Source organism: Lacerta agilis, chromosome 10 (genome assembly GCF_009819535.1).
Source record: "Lacerta agilis isolate rLacAgi1 chromosome 10, rLacAgi1.pri, whole genome shotgun sequence".
Lineage (NCBI taxonomy): Eukaryota > Metazoa > Chordata > Lepidosauria > Squamata > Lacertidae > Lacerta > Lacerta agilis.
The window spans coordinates 9,769,507-9,782,801 of NC_046321.1; the positions used below are offsets into that span (position 1 = coordinate 9,769,507).

The window sequence follows — 13,295 nt, forward strand, 5'->3', positions numbered from 1 at the left end:
AATGGTTGATTGTGGGCGAATAACTGGGTTCTCCATTTCCCTCTCCCTTTTTTTTCTTTTTTTGCTTCGTTTAGTGGCTGCATCAACAGCAAATTCCACAGCTGGGGCGGCCATGAATTCCTTGACTTCTCTGGGGACTCTCCAAGGATTGGCGGGAGCCACTGTTGGATTGAATAATATTAATGCACTAGCAGGTACCGTAAACAGTGAGTATTTATTGCTGTGGTGGACACTCCAGCAATTTCCCTGTAATCACCGTAGGAACACTTGACCGTTTATAAATACAGTGAATGTTACTATGAAAAATACACGTGCAAAATACATGGGGTGAAATTGACAAAGTTCTGTTCCGGGTATCCGCAGTGACTTGGCCTGAACAGGTCTTGCATCGTTGAAGGACCACAATGCCCTGCGATGCCACTGCTAACATTTCCTCACAACATTGTGTTTCTCTTGCAGGGTGTGGACATAGTTAGGTTTGTGCTTGGGTAGCTAGCGTTGATTCTCGAGGCCAATCCTGGCTATTGGAAAATCATCTTCAGGTTCAGAAGAGCCAGGTGCCGTTTCTATTTGAAAGAGAAAAGAGGAGCAGAGAGGCTCCTGTTGCTGCTGCTATTGCCTGTAGTAGCTGCTGCTTGTAGCAGCGGCACGCTATTGCGGTGGGCTGTTGCTAAGCCCAAGAGGTGTAGAGAGTGCCCCCGTTAATAGTGGTAGTTTCATTTATGGCTTCCAGGAAACAGTTGTATAAGGCATTGCATACAGTGGTACCTCGGGTTAAGAACTTAATTCGTTCTGAAGGTCCGTTCTTAACCTGAAACTGTTCTTAACCTGAAGCACCACTTTAGCTAATGGGGCCTCCTGCTGCTGCGCAATTTCTGTTCTCATCCTGAAGCAAAGTTCTTAACCCGAGGTACTATTTCTGGGTTAGCGGAGTCTGTAACCTGAAGCGTCTGTAACCCGAGGTACCACTGTATTACCTGAAGCAGCCCAAGAGGCGGTCTTGATTGGGTCAGAATTGCCTAATTTTGTGTGTAACTCCTTTAAAGCAGACCCCTCCACCATCCCTAGCCATTATCTAGGGAAGCAGCCCTGCACATGCTTTTGTTTGCTGGCAATAGGAGTGCTATCTGTGTATGCATTGGCGCTCAGTTTATATCATGAATGGGGGACATGGGGTCCTCCCAACTCCATCACCCCAGACCATTGGGTGTGTTAGCTGGGACTGATGGGAATCCAATAATATCTGAAGGGCCCCCACTTCCCCACCCCTGGTCTATATGATCCCCAATACTGCTGTCCATGTGGACCACAATCCCAGTGTCTCTAAGGATGTAAGCTTAAGCTTAGTAAGTCATACTCAGAGTATGCCCATTGAAATCCATTGACAAGTAAGTCATAGAACCGTAGAACTGGAAGGGGCCCTGAGGGTCAACTAGTTCAACCTCCTGCAATGCGGGAATCAGAACGAGATCATCCCATGGCAGATGGCCACCCAACCTCTGCTTAAAAACCTCCAAGGAAGGAGAGTCCACAACCTCTCATGGGAGTCTGTTCAACTGTTGAACAGCTCTTACCGTGAGAATGTTATTTCTGATGTTTAGCCGGAATCTCCTTTTCTTGTTTTAATTAGATCACTGATTAAAAGAACAGAGTTGTGTATTTGGATAGCTCAGTTGGTTAGAGCACAGTTCTGATAACGTCAAGGTTGCAGGTTCGATCCCCATATGGGACGGCTGCATATTCCTACATTGCGGGGGGTTGGACTAGATGATCCTCAGGGTCCCTCCCAACTCAACAGTTCTATGATTTATCGGTGTTAGATCAGTCGCTCACATTACTGTAACCTAAATACCACAGCCTTGCACACTTTATCATTAACACTGAAATATAGAAGTCAGAGTTGTTCTCTTGTTTGTGCTGGGCAAGTTACCAGCAGTTCTCCCATTATCAAGGAAACAGGGTGCCCACCCCTTTAGTTTCAGATATGGGGGTCTAGTACAGGGTCCTTAACCTATCTGAAAACCCTAATCCAGCTGTCCCCAACCTGGTGTCCTTCTGATGCTTTTGGCAGGGGGTTGGACTGGATGGTCCTTGTGGTCTCTTCCAACTCTATGATTCTATGATTCTATGACTACAGCTTGGGGTAATGTGAGCTGTAGACCAAAACATCTGTGGGGGGACACTAAGTTACGGGAGGCTGCCCCCTTCTGTAATCTGCTGCCCTGTCAGTGTCCAGTCTCCTCTCGTGACTAGGCACCGTACAACAAAGAATTGGTATTTCCTTGGAAATGCATTCCAGGGGCTTAAGCGGCGCTAGTTCATAGCAGCATCTTCACGAAATCTGTTTCTAAGGTCTTAAGAGATTAGCTGGTTTACTCGGCGTGAGGCTTCGTAGGAAGGAGTCTATTTTGGAGATAGGCAGCCGGCAGCCTTGGCATTCAGTGCAGCCTCCTGAGGCCCATCAGACCTCATGTAGCCCTCCCTTTCTCTCGTTCACAAGCCAAGATACGGGCAAACGCAGGAGAGAACAAGTGCGGTATGTAACTGGCAGAGCCTTTTGGCTGCTCATACTAGGAAAGAGCAGCTAAGGAATCTCAGCTTCTCGGCTGGCACTGGAGTCAGTCAAAGAGTGTAGTTGGCATTGCAGGCCCATTTGTGTCAGTTCAGAATACCTGTTAAGAATTATTTGATGATCAGTAGTAGCCTATTTGATCAGAATCACAAAGTGGACTAATAGGTAGTATATATAGATGTGGACAGGAGGATATTAGAGGGTATTCATTGTATTGTATTCATTGCCGTTAGTGATTTTTGTTGTATTTATGTTTAACAAATGTCTGAGTCTCATGTTTTCTTTCCCATAATTGGGGCGTATTTTGTGTTCCCGTTATCTTTCTGTTCTCACCTTGCTTATTTGGTTTTTCTCCCTTCTCGGGGAGCTCAGTCCATGTGTGTGTGTGTGTGTGTGTGTGTACATATATACATATATATATATATATACACACACACAGCATCCAACTTCTGGGTCTGCTTTGTGCTTCTGATGTAGAGTGTTGCCTGCGAAAAGCTTTGCCAACTGGTTAGAATCAGTTTATACCACCCACACAAATGTGTATTGTAGATGCAAAAGGGCACGAGAAGCGTATCTAGTGTGAACAGAGGGCAGCATGAATCCCTACAGGACTGCACTTCGCCCATGCAATGTGTCTGCCTCTTTTCGGTGATTGGAGATTGGAGATAATACTTGTGGGTGGACATGGGCACATAGGGATTGGTTCACACATAACTTTCGATGTGTGGTGGAAGGCGTGTGTACCCGAGGCTCTCTCCCAGTCATGTGTCCTGGAAGGTGAGCAACGCCTCGGGGGTGTTAAAAATGAAATCTTTAAAAAATGATAAAGCATGCTTCAAACTGTGTGAGATAGGGTCAGGGCTCAGCTAAAAGTTAATTGTGAGCACACATAATGCAAACACTGATGCTTGCCTTGGTTACAGAAAAGTCCAAGGGTGGAGCATTCCCTGCCGGTGCCCAGGGAGGGGGAACGTGTGCTAGGGCGAGGTGCTATTCCCTTCTTGGTTCTTTATGTGGGGGCAGGATTAGGTGTAGAAGCATGTCTGTTTTCTATCGTCTAAAAAGCACCTTCTAGAGAGACGCTTCTAGGTCAGCTGGCGAGCAGAACGTTCCTCATAAATCCGCCTTTGAAGCCAATGATAAAGGTTTCAACTGCAAAGAAGTGGCCCTGTACAGTTTGGTTGCAGGTTTGCTGTTTGCTTTCACCCAAAGACGGTGGTTATTCAGGGGTTATTCGTTGGGCTGCCTTTCCTACTTCCTTCATAATTTCCAGCTGCTGCTACCCCCTGCATTTCCTCCTGCAATGCAAGGGTGTGTTTGGCCATCACCAGTTTTTAGTCTATCACGGTGTACCCAGAGGAATGGATGTCCTCCTCAGTATAAGTTGCTTGCTTCAGTTCTTGGCATGATGCTCTTCTTGTCCTTGATGTCAAATTTCTCACTTGTCCTTTTGTGTGTAGGTGTGTGTGTGCGCGCGCGCGTGTGTGTGTCTCGTAAATCTCTTGTCATTGTGAGGCTTTGGGAAAAGGGTTGTGCTGAAGACGGAAAGGGCTACTTGGTGCCGAAATGAAAGTAATTGTGTGAGGTTGCAGCAGGGGTCTTGCTTCTCACAAAGGCTCAATGGATCTTTCTTTTTAGCTAAAGATACTGATAATGTCCAAGCATAATATGACTATGCATAAGAGAAGTTATTTTTTAAAAAAAATCAGGCTTTTCTGAGTTCCAAGGTTTCTTGTTACTTTTTTTACGCCTCTCCCAACGTTATACAGCCGATTTTCACAATCCTACACCCAGCAGCAGCAAACACCACTCTTGACGTTACACTGTCTTTTCCAGCAAGTTTTGTTTAACTGCCCACCTGGCATCAGGGAAGCTCAGATACACACTCCATTATTTTGCATTGCACCGGTGCCAACATGCTAGCACAAATGCAGCTTGAAACACAAGGCAGGGTGTTTAAGCTAAGGCCAAAGTTTTATGAGACAGTACTCACCTGTATGGAGGACCTTTTTGGATGTCGGTGGCAGACATTTTGTGCTGGTACCCATGACACTTTTACAATAAATGAGTACCAGCACCTTGTTCTTCAACCAGGAAATTGACCAGCTGGGTCAATTATGTCTTTATGAAGACTGACATGTTTGGTTCGGTAGTTTGAGGAATAAATGGCACAGAAAGGACCTGCCTATTTCGATGCCATTCTATTCTACCATTGTGGGATGGCTATGACCTATAAATAAAACAAGGAGGCAATTTAATTACTATCTGGGTGCGCTGGTTGAGATGGAATCAGAATTCCATTAGAAACACCAGATTTCTCCCCAGGAAGGGTTTCGATACCTTTCAGTGTTCTGTGTCTTCCCTGCCCCGTAGGATGTGATTTCCCTCTCTCTTCATCCCCATCTTCCTTCATCCCAGCTACATGTGTGGGGCCAGCCACTGAATGTTGATGAGATACATCACAACAAGAGGTTAGGGAACAGTAAGGCTTTAACGAACGAGGTCAAAACTTCCCTTTAGGGAGATGCATGCAAACATTTTGGGGGGGAAACGCAGTGTTTGCTGTAGATCTGGCATTGCTGCTAGGGTCAGGAACACCGCTGGGTGTTTCTGTGCGCGCGCCACACAGGTGACTTCTGCGTACCACACACCTGCTGTGTATCCATCTGCGCTGAAGTCTGGCTCACACATTGGATATTGGAGCAGGCAAGATTGCATGACTGTCAATATGTCATGTTGTTCCCTTATGAAGAAGACAGAGAAAATAGTCCCACCTCCCACTCACTATTTATCTGGAAAGCATAAAATAGCCCAGCAGATTGTATCTCACAATTACCGTGCTTATTCCCTAAATTGAAGCTTCTCATTTCTGCTTCCCTCCCTTCTAATTAACTACTTTTAGGTGTGTGCATACATCTGTTTCTTCTTCTTCTTCTTCTTCTTCTTCTTCTTCTTCTTCTTCTTCTTCTTCTTCTTCTCCTTCCTCATGCGGGAATTTGAATAGTTCCCCCTCCCAAGACAGTGGGAGTTAAATATGTCCTCCTTTCCTATACTTGGCCTCTCTTCTTTGTGTTATGTGTTGGTGGTGTCAAATAACAGCGGTGTTTCTTTTTTTGCACCCCTCCACCCTTCCTGCAACCCCACAAGTTAGAAGTGCAAGACACCTTATTGAAGAAAAGCTGTGGAATGTCACAACTCTCTGCCAAGTGTTAGCACTGCCTGAATGAAACTGATTCCAAAAAGTATTATTTTTGCACTAGAACCCTCTTGATTGGCAGAAACCATGGTGGAAACAGAAAGGAGGCTTGTAGGGTGAAGTTATGCTGATTATGAAATGTTCATAGGGGGTAACATCATCCTAGAATCCACATAGTTTTAAAAGTTGGGTTAGCATCTTCCTCCTCTTCTTTCTACCAGGCTTGCTCCCAGGGGCTTGTCATCAACTGCCAATCCTGTCTTAAATTAGTTCTGCAACCGATCTTTTGACACTTTTTTTTTTTAGAGCGAGGAAGAACCATTTCACAGCCTTGCAGAAGGTGTTGGTTTCCCCCCCCCCCCAGGCATTTCCTTTGCTTCGCATAGCTCAGCTTATACGACCGGTTCCTCACTCTGAATATTTCTGGGGGATTTGTAAGATTCAGAGACCTATGACACTGCCTCGCACCAAGCCCATCCATTGAGTTACTTATCTTTTTATCGTCTACTACTCCAACTGGTGGCAGCAGCCCAGGAGTCCAGGGCATAGTGAGGCATCTACGTATTTATTTTAAAATAGGGTGTGTGTGTGTGTTTTTTAACCCATTCTTCAGCTGCCCCAAAGGGGAGTCACTTCCAGATAGTGGTAATAAGACAGTCAGTGATCTCAATCTCATATACTACAAAAGACTCGACAAAGAAATATAAGGGGAGGGGAGCAAACTCAGGTGCTGGTTATCAGCTTATGGGGTTCTTATAACAACCAGCTGGAATGGAGAAGTTCAAAAAGATAAGGAGCTAAAAGTTGCTGGTCTCTCACCTGAACCTGATGGAGATGGCCTGCACTGTCATCTCTTCCTAGGCTGCTTTCTCAGCCCTAGCAAGTATCCTTTTAACAAGATATCTATCTATCTATCTATCTATCTATCTATCTATCTATCTATCTATCTATCATCTATCCATCCATTCAAGAATTTATACCTTTTTGGAAAGGCACTTCACCGCAAAGCAGCTTATTCCTGCCATTCCTAGTCTCCCAGCCATCAGGTCTGTTAAAAGCCCTGCTCAGAGAACGAAACTGATTGTGGCAAATTTGCAAATGGGGAGGGCTGAAATCATCCCTCTAGACTCCACCCTCCGTGCATTCGCTGGCTCTTTTGCACAAAGTGTGAGCATGTGCACTTGTACACACACACGCAGACTGTGTGGAAGAAGACAATGAACACGTTGGGGCTGTGGCTGGGGCCAGGAGTCAGAGCATGCAGCTCTCCAGTCTCAGGCAGAGGTCTTTCTCGTCTGAGATTCAGGTAGTTTTAACTGGAACAGCATTCAGAGACTGAACCTGGGACCTTCTGCAGGCAAAGCATGTGCCCTGCCGCTGAGCCGTGATCCCTTCGCAGGATGGAGAACCGGGAAATGGGACTCCTTCACCGCCAATTGGTATGGGTGCCAAGCAGGACCGGTTTCAGTTCAAGCAGAAGTGGTCCTCAGAATCTAGTTTTTCCACCAGGCTACAGCTCCCACCATCCCTGGTCAATGGCCACACAAGCTGAGGCTGATGGGAGTTGGAACCGATCTGAAAGATCAAAGGTTCCCCACTGCGTTGGACCACTTCATGCTGATGGTGGGAGCCGAAGTCATTCTCCATACAAAATCATAAATTGACACAAAAATTCAGGCTGTGTACTACAGATTACCATGCTCTTTCCCCATCACACAAGGTGCCCAGGCAGATAAATTGCCTCCTCAGAAAGAATATAGCCATAGTTCACTTTTCGTTGTAGCAGAGCCATCCTGATGACCCCCCAAAACGTGCCAGCGACAGCTTGTATGTGAAAACTGAGTTGTTAGCCGGAGTCATTTCTCTATCAAAGTCTCGTGTTTGCACATTTGGGGGCGGAATGGGGGCGGGGTGTTGTTGTTGTTGTTGTTGCTGTTTCTGCTGCTGTTCTCTCTGTGCCATCTGGTGAATCTGTCTGGGTTTTTATTTTTGCATGCATGGCCATTGTCATCGGTGTCATATTAATGCCAATGACGTTTGGGAAGCACTAATGAATAAGTGCAATTTCTTTTCTCTATTGTTGGGTTTTTTGTAAAGTTGCTCAAATGCTCTCAGGTATGGCCGCCCTGAACGGAGGACTCGGTGCGACAGGCTTGACGAATGGTACAGCTGGCACAATGGATGCCCTCACCCAAGCCTACTCAGGGATTCAGCAGTATGCCGCGGCGGCACTGCCGACATTGTACAGTCAAAGCTTGTTACAGCAACAGAGTGCTGCGGGCAGCCAGAAGGAAGGTAAGCATGTTTGGTCAGTGGTGAATGAGAAACAAAGGAAGGCAAAGAGAAGACCATTGTTCCAATGTGAGCCTCAACACAACTGGCATGTGGTCCCTTCCCTAAATTTACATTATTAACTTTACTATTCGCTAAGCAGTCACATGTCCCATCCTTCCCCTCCAATCACAGCACTTGGGGCAACTTAAAATTAAGCATAATTGACCAAAAAAAATACATTGCAAGATGTGCATACTTGGTTTCTTTTGAAAATTATAAATCAGGTTAATCATTATATTTGGCCTCTCTTTCATTTTGCTTACTTTCATTTTGGAAGGTTGGTTTTTATTATCCTCATCATTTATCACAGCAAGGACGAGGGGGTGCAGAAAGTGGTGTTGATATGAGGGCTCGCCTCTCAAAGAGGCCCAGCTACCAAGGATTCACCTTGGAAAGGAGGGTTACTCAGGCTTTGTATACATTCCTATTCACTCTGCATCCAAGGCACACTCACCACTGATTTATGAAACTATGGGCACATAACATTATCCACAATCCACATCTATCCCGCAGTTTTTTGAGAATGATGTGTGGTCCTCCTCCCGTACGCTTTGAAATCATAAGTTGTATGAAGACATCCATGCCCCCTCACTGACTTGCAAGTGCTATTCGAAACAGGTGGGTTTTAAGCCAAGTAACTTGTACACAGTCCATTATCCCACTAAACCTGACTGTTGCACAGTGGCGTACGGAGCTGCTTTGCCGCCCGGAGCAGAAAATGTGGGGGCACCCTCCGGGGATGGGGTGCCGCTCCATAGCGCACATGCGCCGTGACATCACGACGCATGCACGCTACAGAGCACAGTCCGTCCAGGCTGAAGCAGCCGCTGCACGCAAGGCTACCGGGCTCAAGCAGCTGCACAGATGGGCTGCCTCAGCCCATCCGAGTGGCGGTTGTTCACTCCCGGGATCCGGAACGGACTGCGCAAGTGCGCACATGTGCAGTCCGTGCGGGATTCCACACTTGCGCAGTCCGTCCCGGATCCCGGGAGCGAGCAGCACCCTGTCCGTGCGGCAACTTGTAAGGCTGCAGTGCGCGAGCAGCCGCCGCACAGAAGTGGTGCTGGGCGGCGGCTTGGGGGTCGCGGGGGGTGGCGCCAAGTGTCACCCCCCTCCAGGCTGGAACCGGGGGCGTGCCACTTTCAACGCCCCCACCTTCCTACACCACTGCTCTTGCGGAACTTCAGTTTAGGACAGTGGGAGCGAATTCAGGCTTCCCAACGTCAATTCCAAACACATAGTTTTAGCAAGGCAATGATGGCAAGAACTGGAGTTTAGTTTTACGTGTGTGTGTGTGTGTGTGTGTCAATAAACATCCTGCACAAAGAATATATAGGGGGCCTGTAAACATTTAATTTCCCAGTCTCCAAATTTTCTCTCAATGACATTTGCTTCATAAATTTTGCCATCTTTTGTTTTAGTGTGAAAACACACGTGGCTGCTTTTGCCCCAAACAGCCATTTGATAAAGAGCGTTCTGAAATGCGCTTTGTTTTGGTTTTTTTAAAATACACACTTGTGTGCAAAGGTAGCTCCTCTGTCTGGGTTCCATGTATACTGGAAACATGTGGCTTTTGTAACTAGACTGCATTTGGAGGTTAATGACAAGATCTATCGCCATTACATTGAAGGGCTCCTTATTTAATTGAGGGTCTTGAGGGAAAGCAAATAAATGATTGATTGCTTCATACTCAGTGCAAATAGAGCAAAATAAACCCCAGTAAGTTAACACTGAGAATAAATTAATACTAATTATAAGATGCTTAACGAAACAAGGCTTCTGTCTCACACTCACTGCCCTCCTCACTCCCCTCATCCATTCATCCATCCTTCTTCTGTCTCCCTGATCTCCAAGGCATGGGGGGGGATACTATGTTGTTTTATTGGAGGGGATTCTCCCACACCCTCATTTCTTCCTCTCTCTTTTTGGCCAATTTTTTTAATTGATTTTACAAATCGTTACCAAATTGATTCAATCGAATACGATTTCCAAAACTGATTTCGCCCTCTCATTTCAAGATATGTCCAAGATAAACATCCCATTGCTGTGTTAGTTCTCAAGTCATCTCTAGTTAACATCACTCCAGAATTACTAATAATATTTCTTGCTAATTCTAAACTGGAAGGGGAAAGTGTGTACCAGAATCCTTGTTTTGACTGTCATAAACAGCAATGGGTAAGGACAGTTCCATAGCAGAAAAAAGGGGTTTTGCTGGCATCAGTACCCCAAATTAGATATATTTGCCATGGTTTTGTTGTTTTTGTAAACTCGCATTGTACATAATCATTGGAGGCAATTGTTCTGTATCATTTCTTAACCTGAAGGGTTCCTGCATGGAGTGCCCAGACAATGCCTAGCTGAATATTAACATTATAGGCATGCACCTTTGCTGTACTGTTCTAGATGCCTGTTAGAAACCTTTTTACTCCAAGAAGCCTATTCAAGACACATGATTTAGTTATGTAGACTTGCTTTTAAAACTGATTTCATTGATGCATTATCGATAGTCAAATTAAATGCACTGCTTAAGAGATTTTACTAAGCAGTTTATAATATTCTTCCCCCAAAAAATGAATGAATGAATGAATGAATGAATGAATGAAAGGTATGGTAGTTGATTAATATTATCATTTACAGACAATGCAAATAAATGGGGTTCAAAGGAGCACTTGCACAAAGAGTTGGCCCATCTGCATGAGCAAATCCCACCCCCAGGAAATTTTGCCAATTCACTTCCCATACTGCGGCTTCCTTCAACACATTCCATGTTATTCCAGACGGTCCACCCATCCTTCAAGAATGGCTTTTTAAAAAGTATACGGGAGCCCTCAGAGAGAGGGAGGAGGAGCCAGAGAAGCCATACTGCTGGCTCATGCTGCTCTCAGTCCAATCCCATTAGAGATGGAGGGATCTGTCCATTTTGTTTCCCTCATTTTCTCCTTTCCCAGTTTTAAAATTGACTTCTCCACATTTCTGCAGCCATTTGCATTTTAAAAAACAACAACAGGTTCCTCGTGTAAATTCATCAGCATCTTAGACAAAGCACTATAATGCATTTTTGTATACATTTTCACTAATACACACATTTTTATGCACACTTTGCCCTAGCATATACAATTTTGTGCACGTTATTTGGCCAGGAAACTGTGCTGCAAAATTAGGAGAAGTGCAAATATTAGAGGGTGGCTTGGTTTGTGTTTTTTTCAGAAAATGTGAATTTGGTAGGTGCTCCTTTAAGTGCAAACTTAAATCAAATTTCTCCCCATTCCTAAACCTAGTAAATGCATTTTCTTGTGACCGAGTTTGCTTCTAGACAAGCTGTTTATTGAGCATTCATCCCAATTTGTTTGCATAAAGTTTACAGGGAGGTTAGATGGCACCGTCTATTTATTGAGTATTCATTCTGATTTGTTTGCAGGAAAGTTATATGACAGTGAGCCCAGCAATTATTATTTCACAATTTCCAGTGCTTTTCCCCATTACTTTGCTTATTACGAAAAGTCTATTTGGCAGGGAGTGGATTTGTTGCACAACATACCAAATCAACCATAACTACACAACCTAAATTTGGTGGTATGTGATTGAATCCCACCCGAAATAACAACAAACCCTTAAATATAAAAGCTCTCCTTAGCCTTTGGGAAGTTACCAGTAATAAGAAATTTTGCAAGTGTTGCTGCTTTGTTTTCTAGAAAACTGAAGTAGCATTCAAGTTAAAGTCAAACTTATTATTTTTAGTGTAGCTTGTGGGATCTTCCTGTCCACATGTGTGTTTCAGAAGCCTGAAATGGAAACGTCCAGATCTTCAGTGAACATTCTCAATACAAAACAAAAGCAGCTGATCTCTGATGGTTTCCTCTTTTCTTAAAGGTCCAGAAGGAGCAAACCTCTTCATTTATCACCTCCCACAGGAGTTTGGAGACCAGGACATTCTGCAAATGTTTATGCCTTTTGGAAATGTCATTTCTGCTAAAGTCTTCATTGACAAACAGACCAATCTGAGCAAGTGCTTTGGTATGTAACGTTCGACACACTTAAGACAATAGAGGCACACAGGATCTGTCCCCTTTTTACTGGGCATCCCACGTGCTGGCGCCTCATGTTCAGAGTGATGTGGATATAATATGCAGCTTTCACAACGCATATCTAAATCGTTGCATTGTTGCATTACTGCCTTGCAGGGGTTTGGACTAGATGACCCTCAGGGTCTCCTTCCAACTCGACAATTCTAGGATTCTGCTCTGTAACTGAGCATCTTGTTTCCCATTCAGAACAACAGGTATTCCTCAACACAGTATAAATCACAACAGAAGCATTGCTGTCCCTCACATGTGCATAGTTTAAATGTACAATAGCTTGCACACCCAAACACAAATCACTCTCTCTCGCTCTCTCTTTCGGCAGATCAGATTCTCTTCATCTCAGTTCTGCTGCTTGTTTGGGATACTTCTTCCCAATAACAAATATTTGCATTCTTGGCTTTTCACATCAGGAAAAGAAAACCACATATCTTTATAGCTGCCCCTGCAAGACAGCCAAACCAAAGGCACCCTTCATAGCCTAGGGTTCAAGGGTGCTTCGAGATGGGTGTTTCTGGTGGAATGGATGCTGCACACGCATGCACATGTTTCATTGAATCCATGCGACATGGCCCGGCATCAATATGCCAGCTTGTATTTCTCAACCCCACCATATAATCTAAATTTACTTGCATCTCTTGAATGGCCCACGTGCCATGGAAGCAACAATAGATGTGAATGGAGGTTGCACACGAGTTTGCCATCTTGCACCAACCTCATTCATTTCTGTACATCTCATGAGGGAGGTGTTCCTATGGTTTGTGCACAATGAAAGGAGGATGGATGGAGAAATATTTCCCCTACCACAGAAACTGGCATCAACCTTCAAAGGTGCAGTTGAATATATTTTTATTTTTATTTTTACAGACTCTAAAAAAAAAAATCTATTCTGACATGTGTAACAAAAAAAGTGCCAGGTGCATAAAACTAATTACATCCTATGTGGGGGAATGCAGTTTATTATACAATCAGACTGCCTTATTATGGACACCTAATTATTCTCTATTGTATAAGAAAACTCTTCACGTTTAACTCATTACTTGCAAATTATATTCAAGCCCTCTCTTCTAGAGCCTTCTCTTTTGAAAACTATACAATTTGTGTGTGTGTGTGT

General features: G+C 44.5%; 1 protein-coding gene across 22 annotated transcripts in view; it reads left to right on the top strand.

Annotated features, from left to right (window-relative positions):
- CELF2 (CUGBP Elav-like family member 2) overlaps positions 1-13,295 on the top strand; it is a 515,803-nt gene that overhangs the window by 497,912 nt on the left and 4,596 nt on the right. For 11 of the 22 annotated variants that reach the window (XM_033161679.1, XM_033161682.1, XM_033161689.1 and 8 more), the window contains 3 exons: positions 75-206; positions 7,866-8,063; positions 11,973-12,116. In XM_033161679.1, the coding sequence (XP_033017570.1) occupies positions 75-206; positions 7,866-8,063; positions 11,973-12,116 (474 nt within the window). The remainder of the gene's footprint in view (positions 1-74; positions 207-7,865; positions 8,064-11,972; positions 12,117-13,295) is intronic. The other 11 variants (XM_033161687.1, XM_033161693.1, XM_033161697.1 and 8 more) reach the window with 3 other exon arrangements.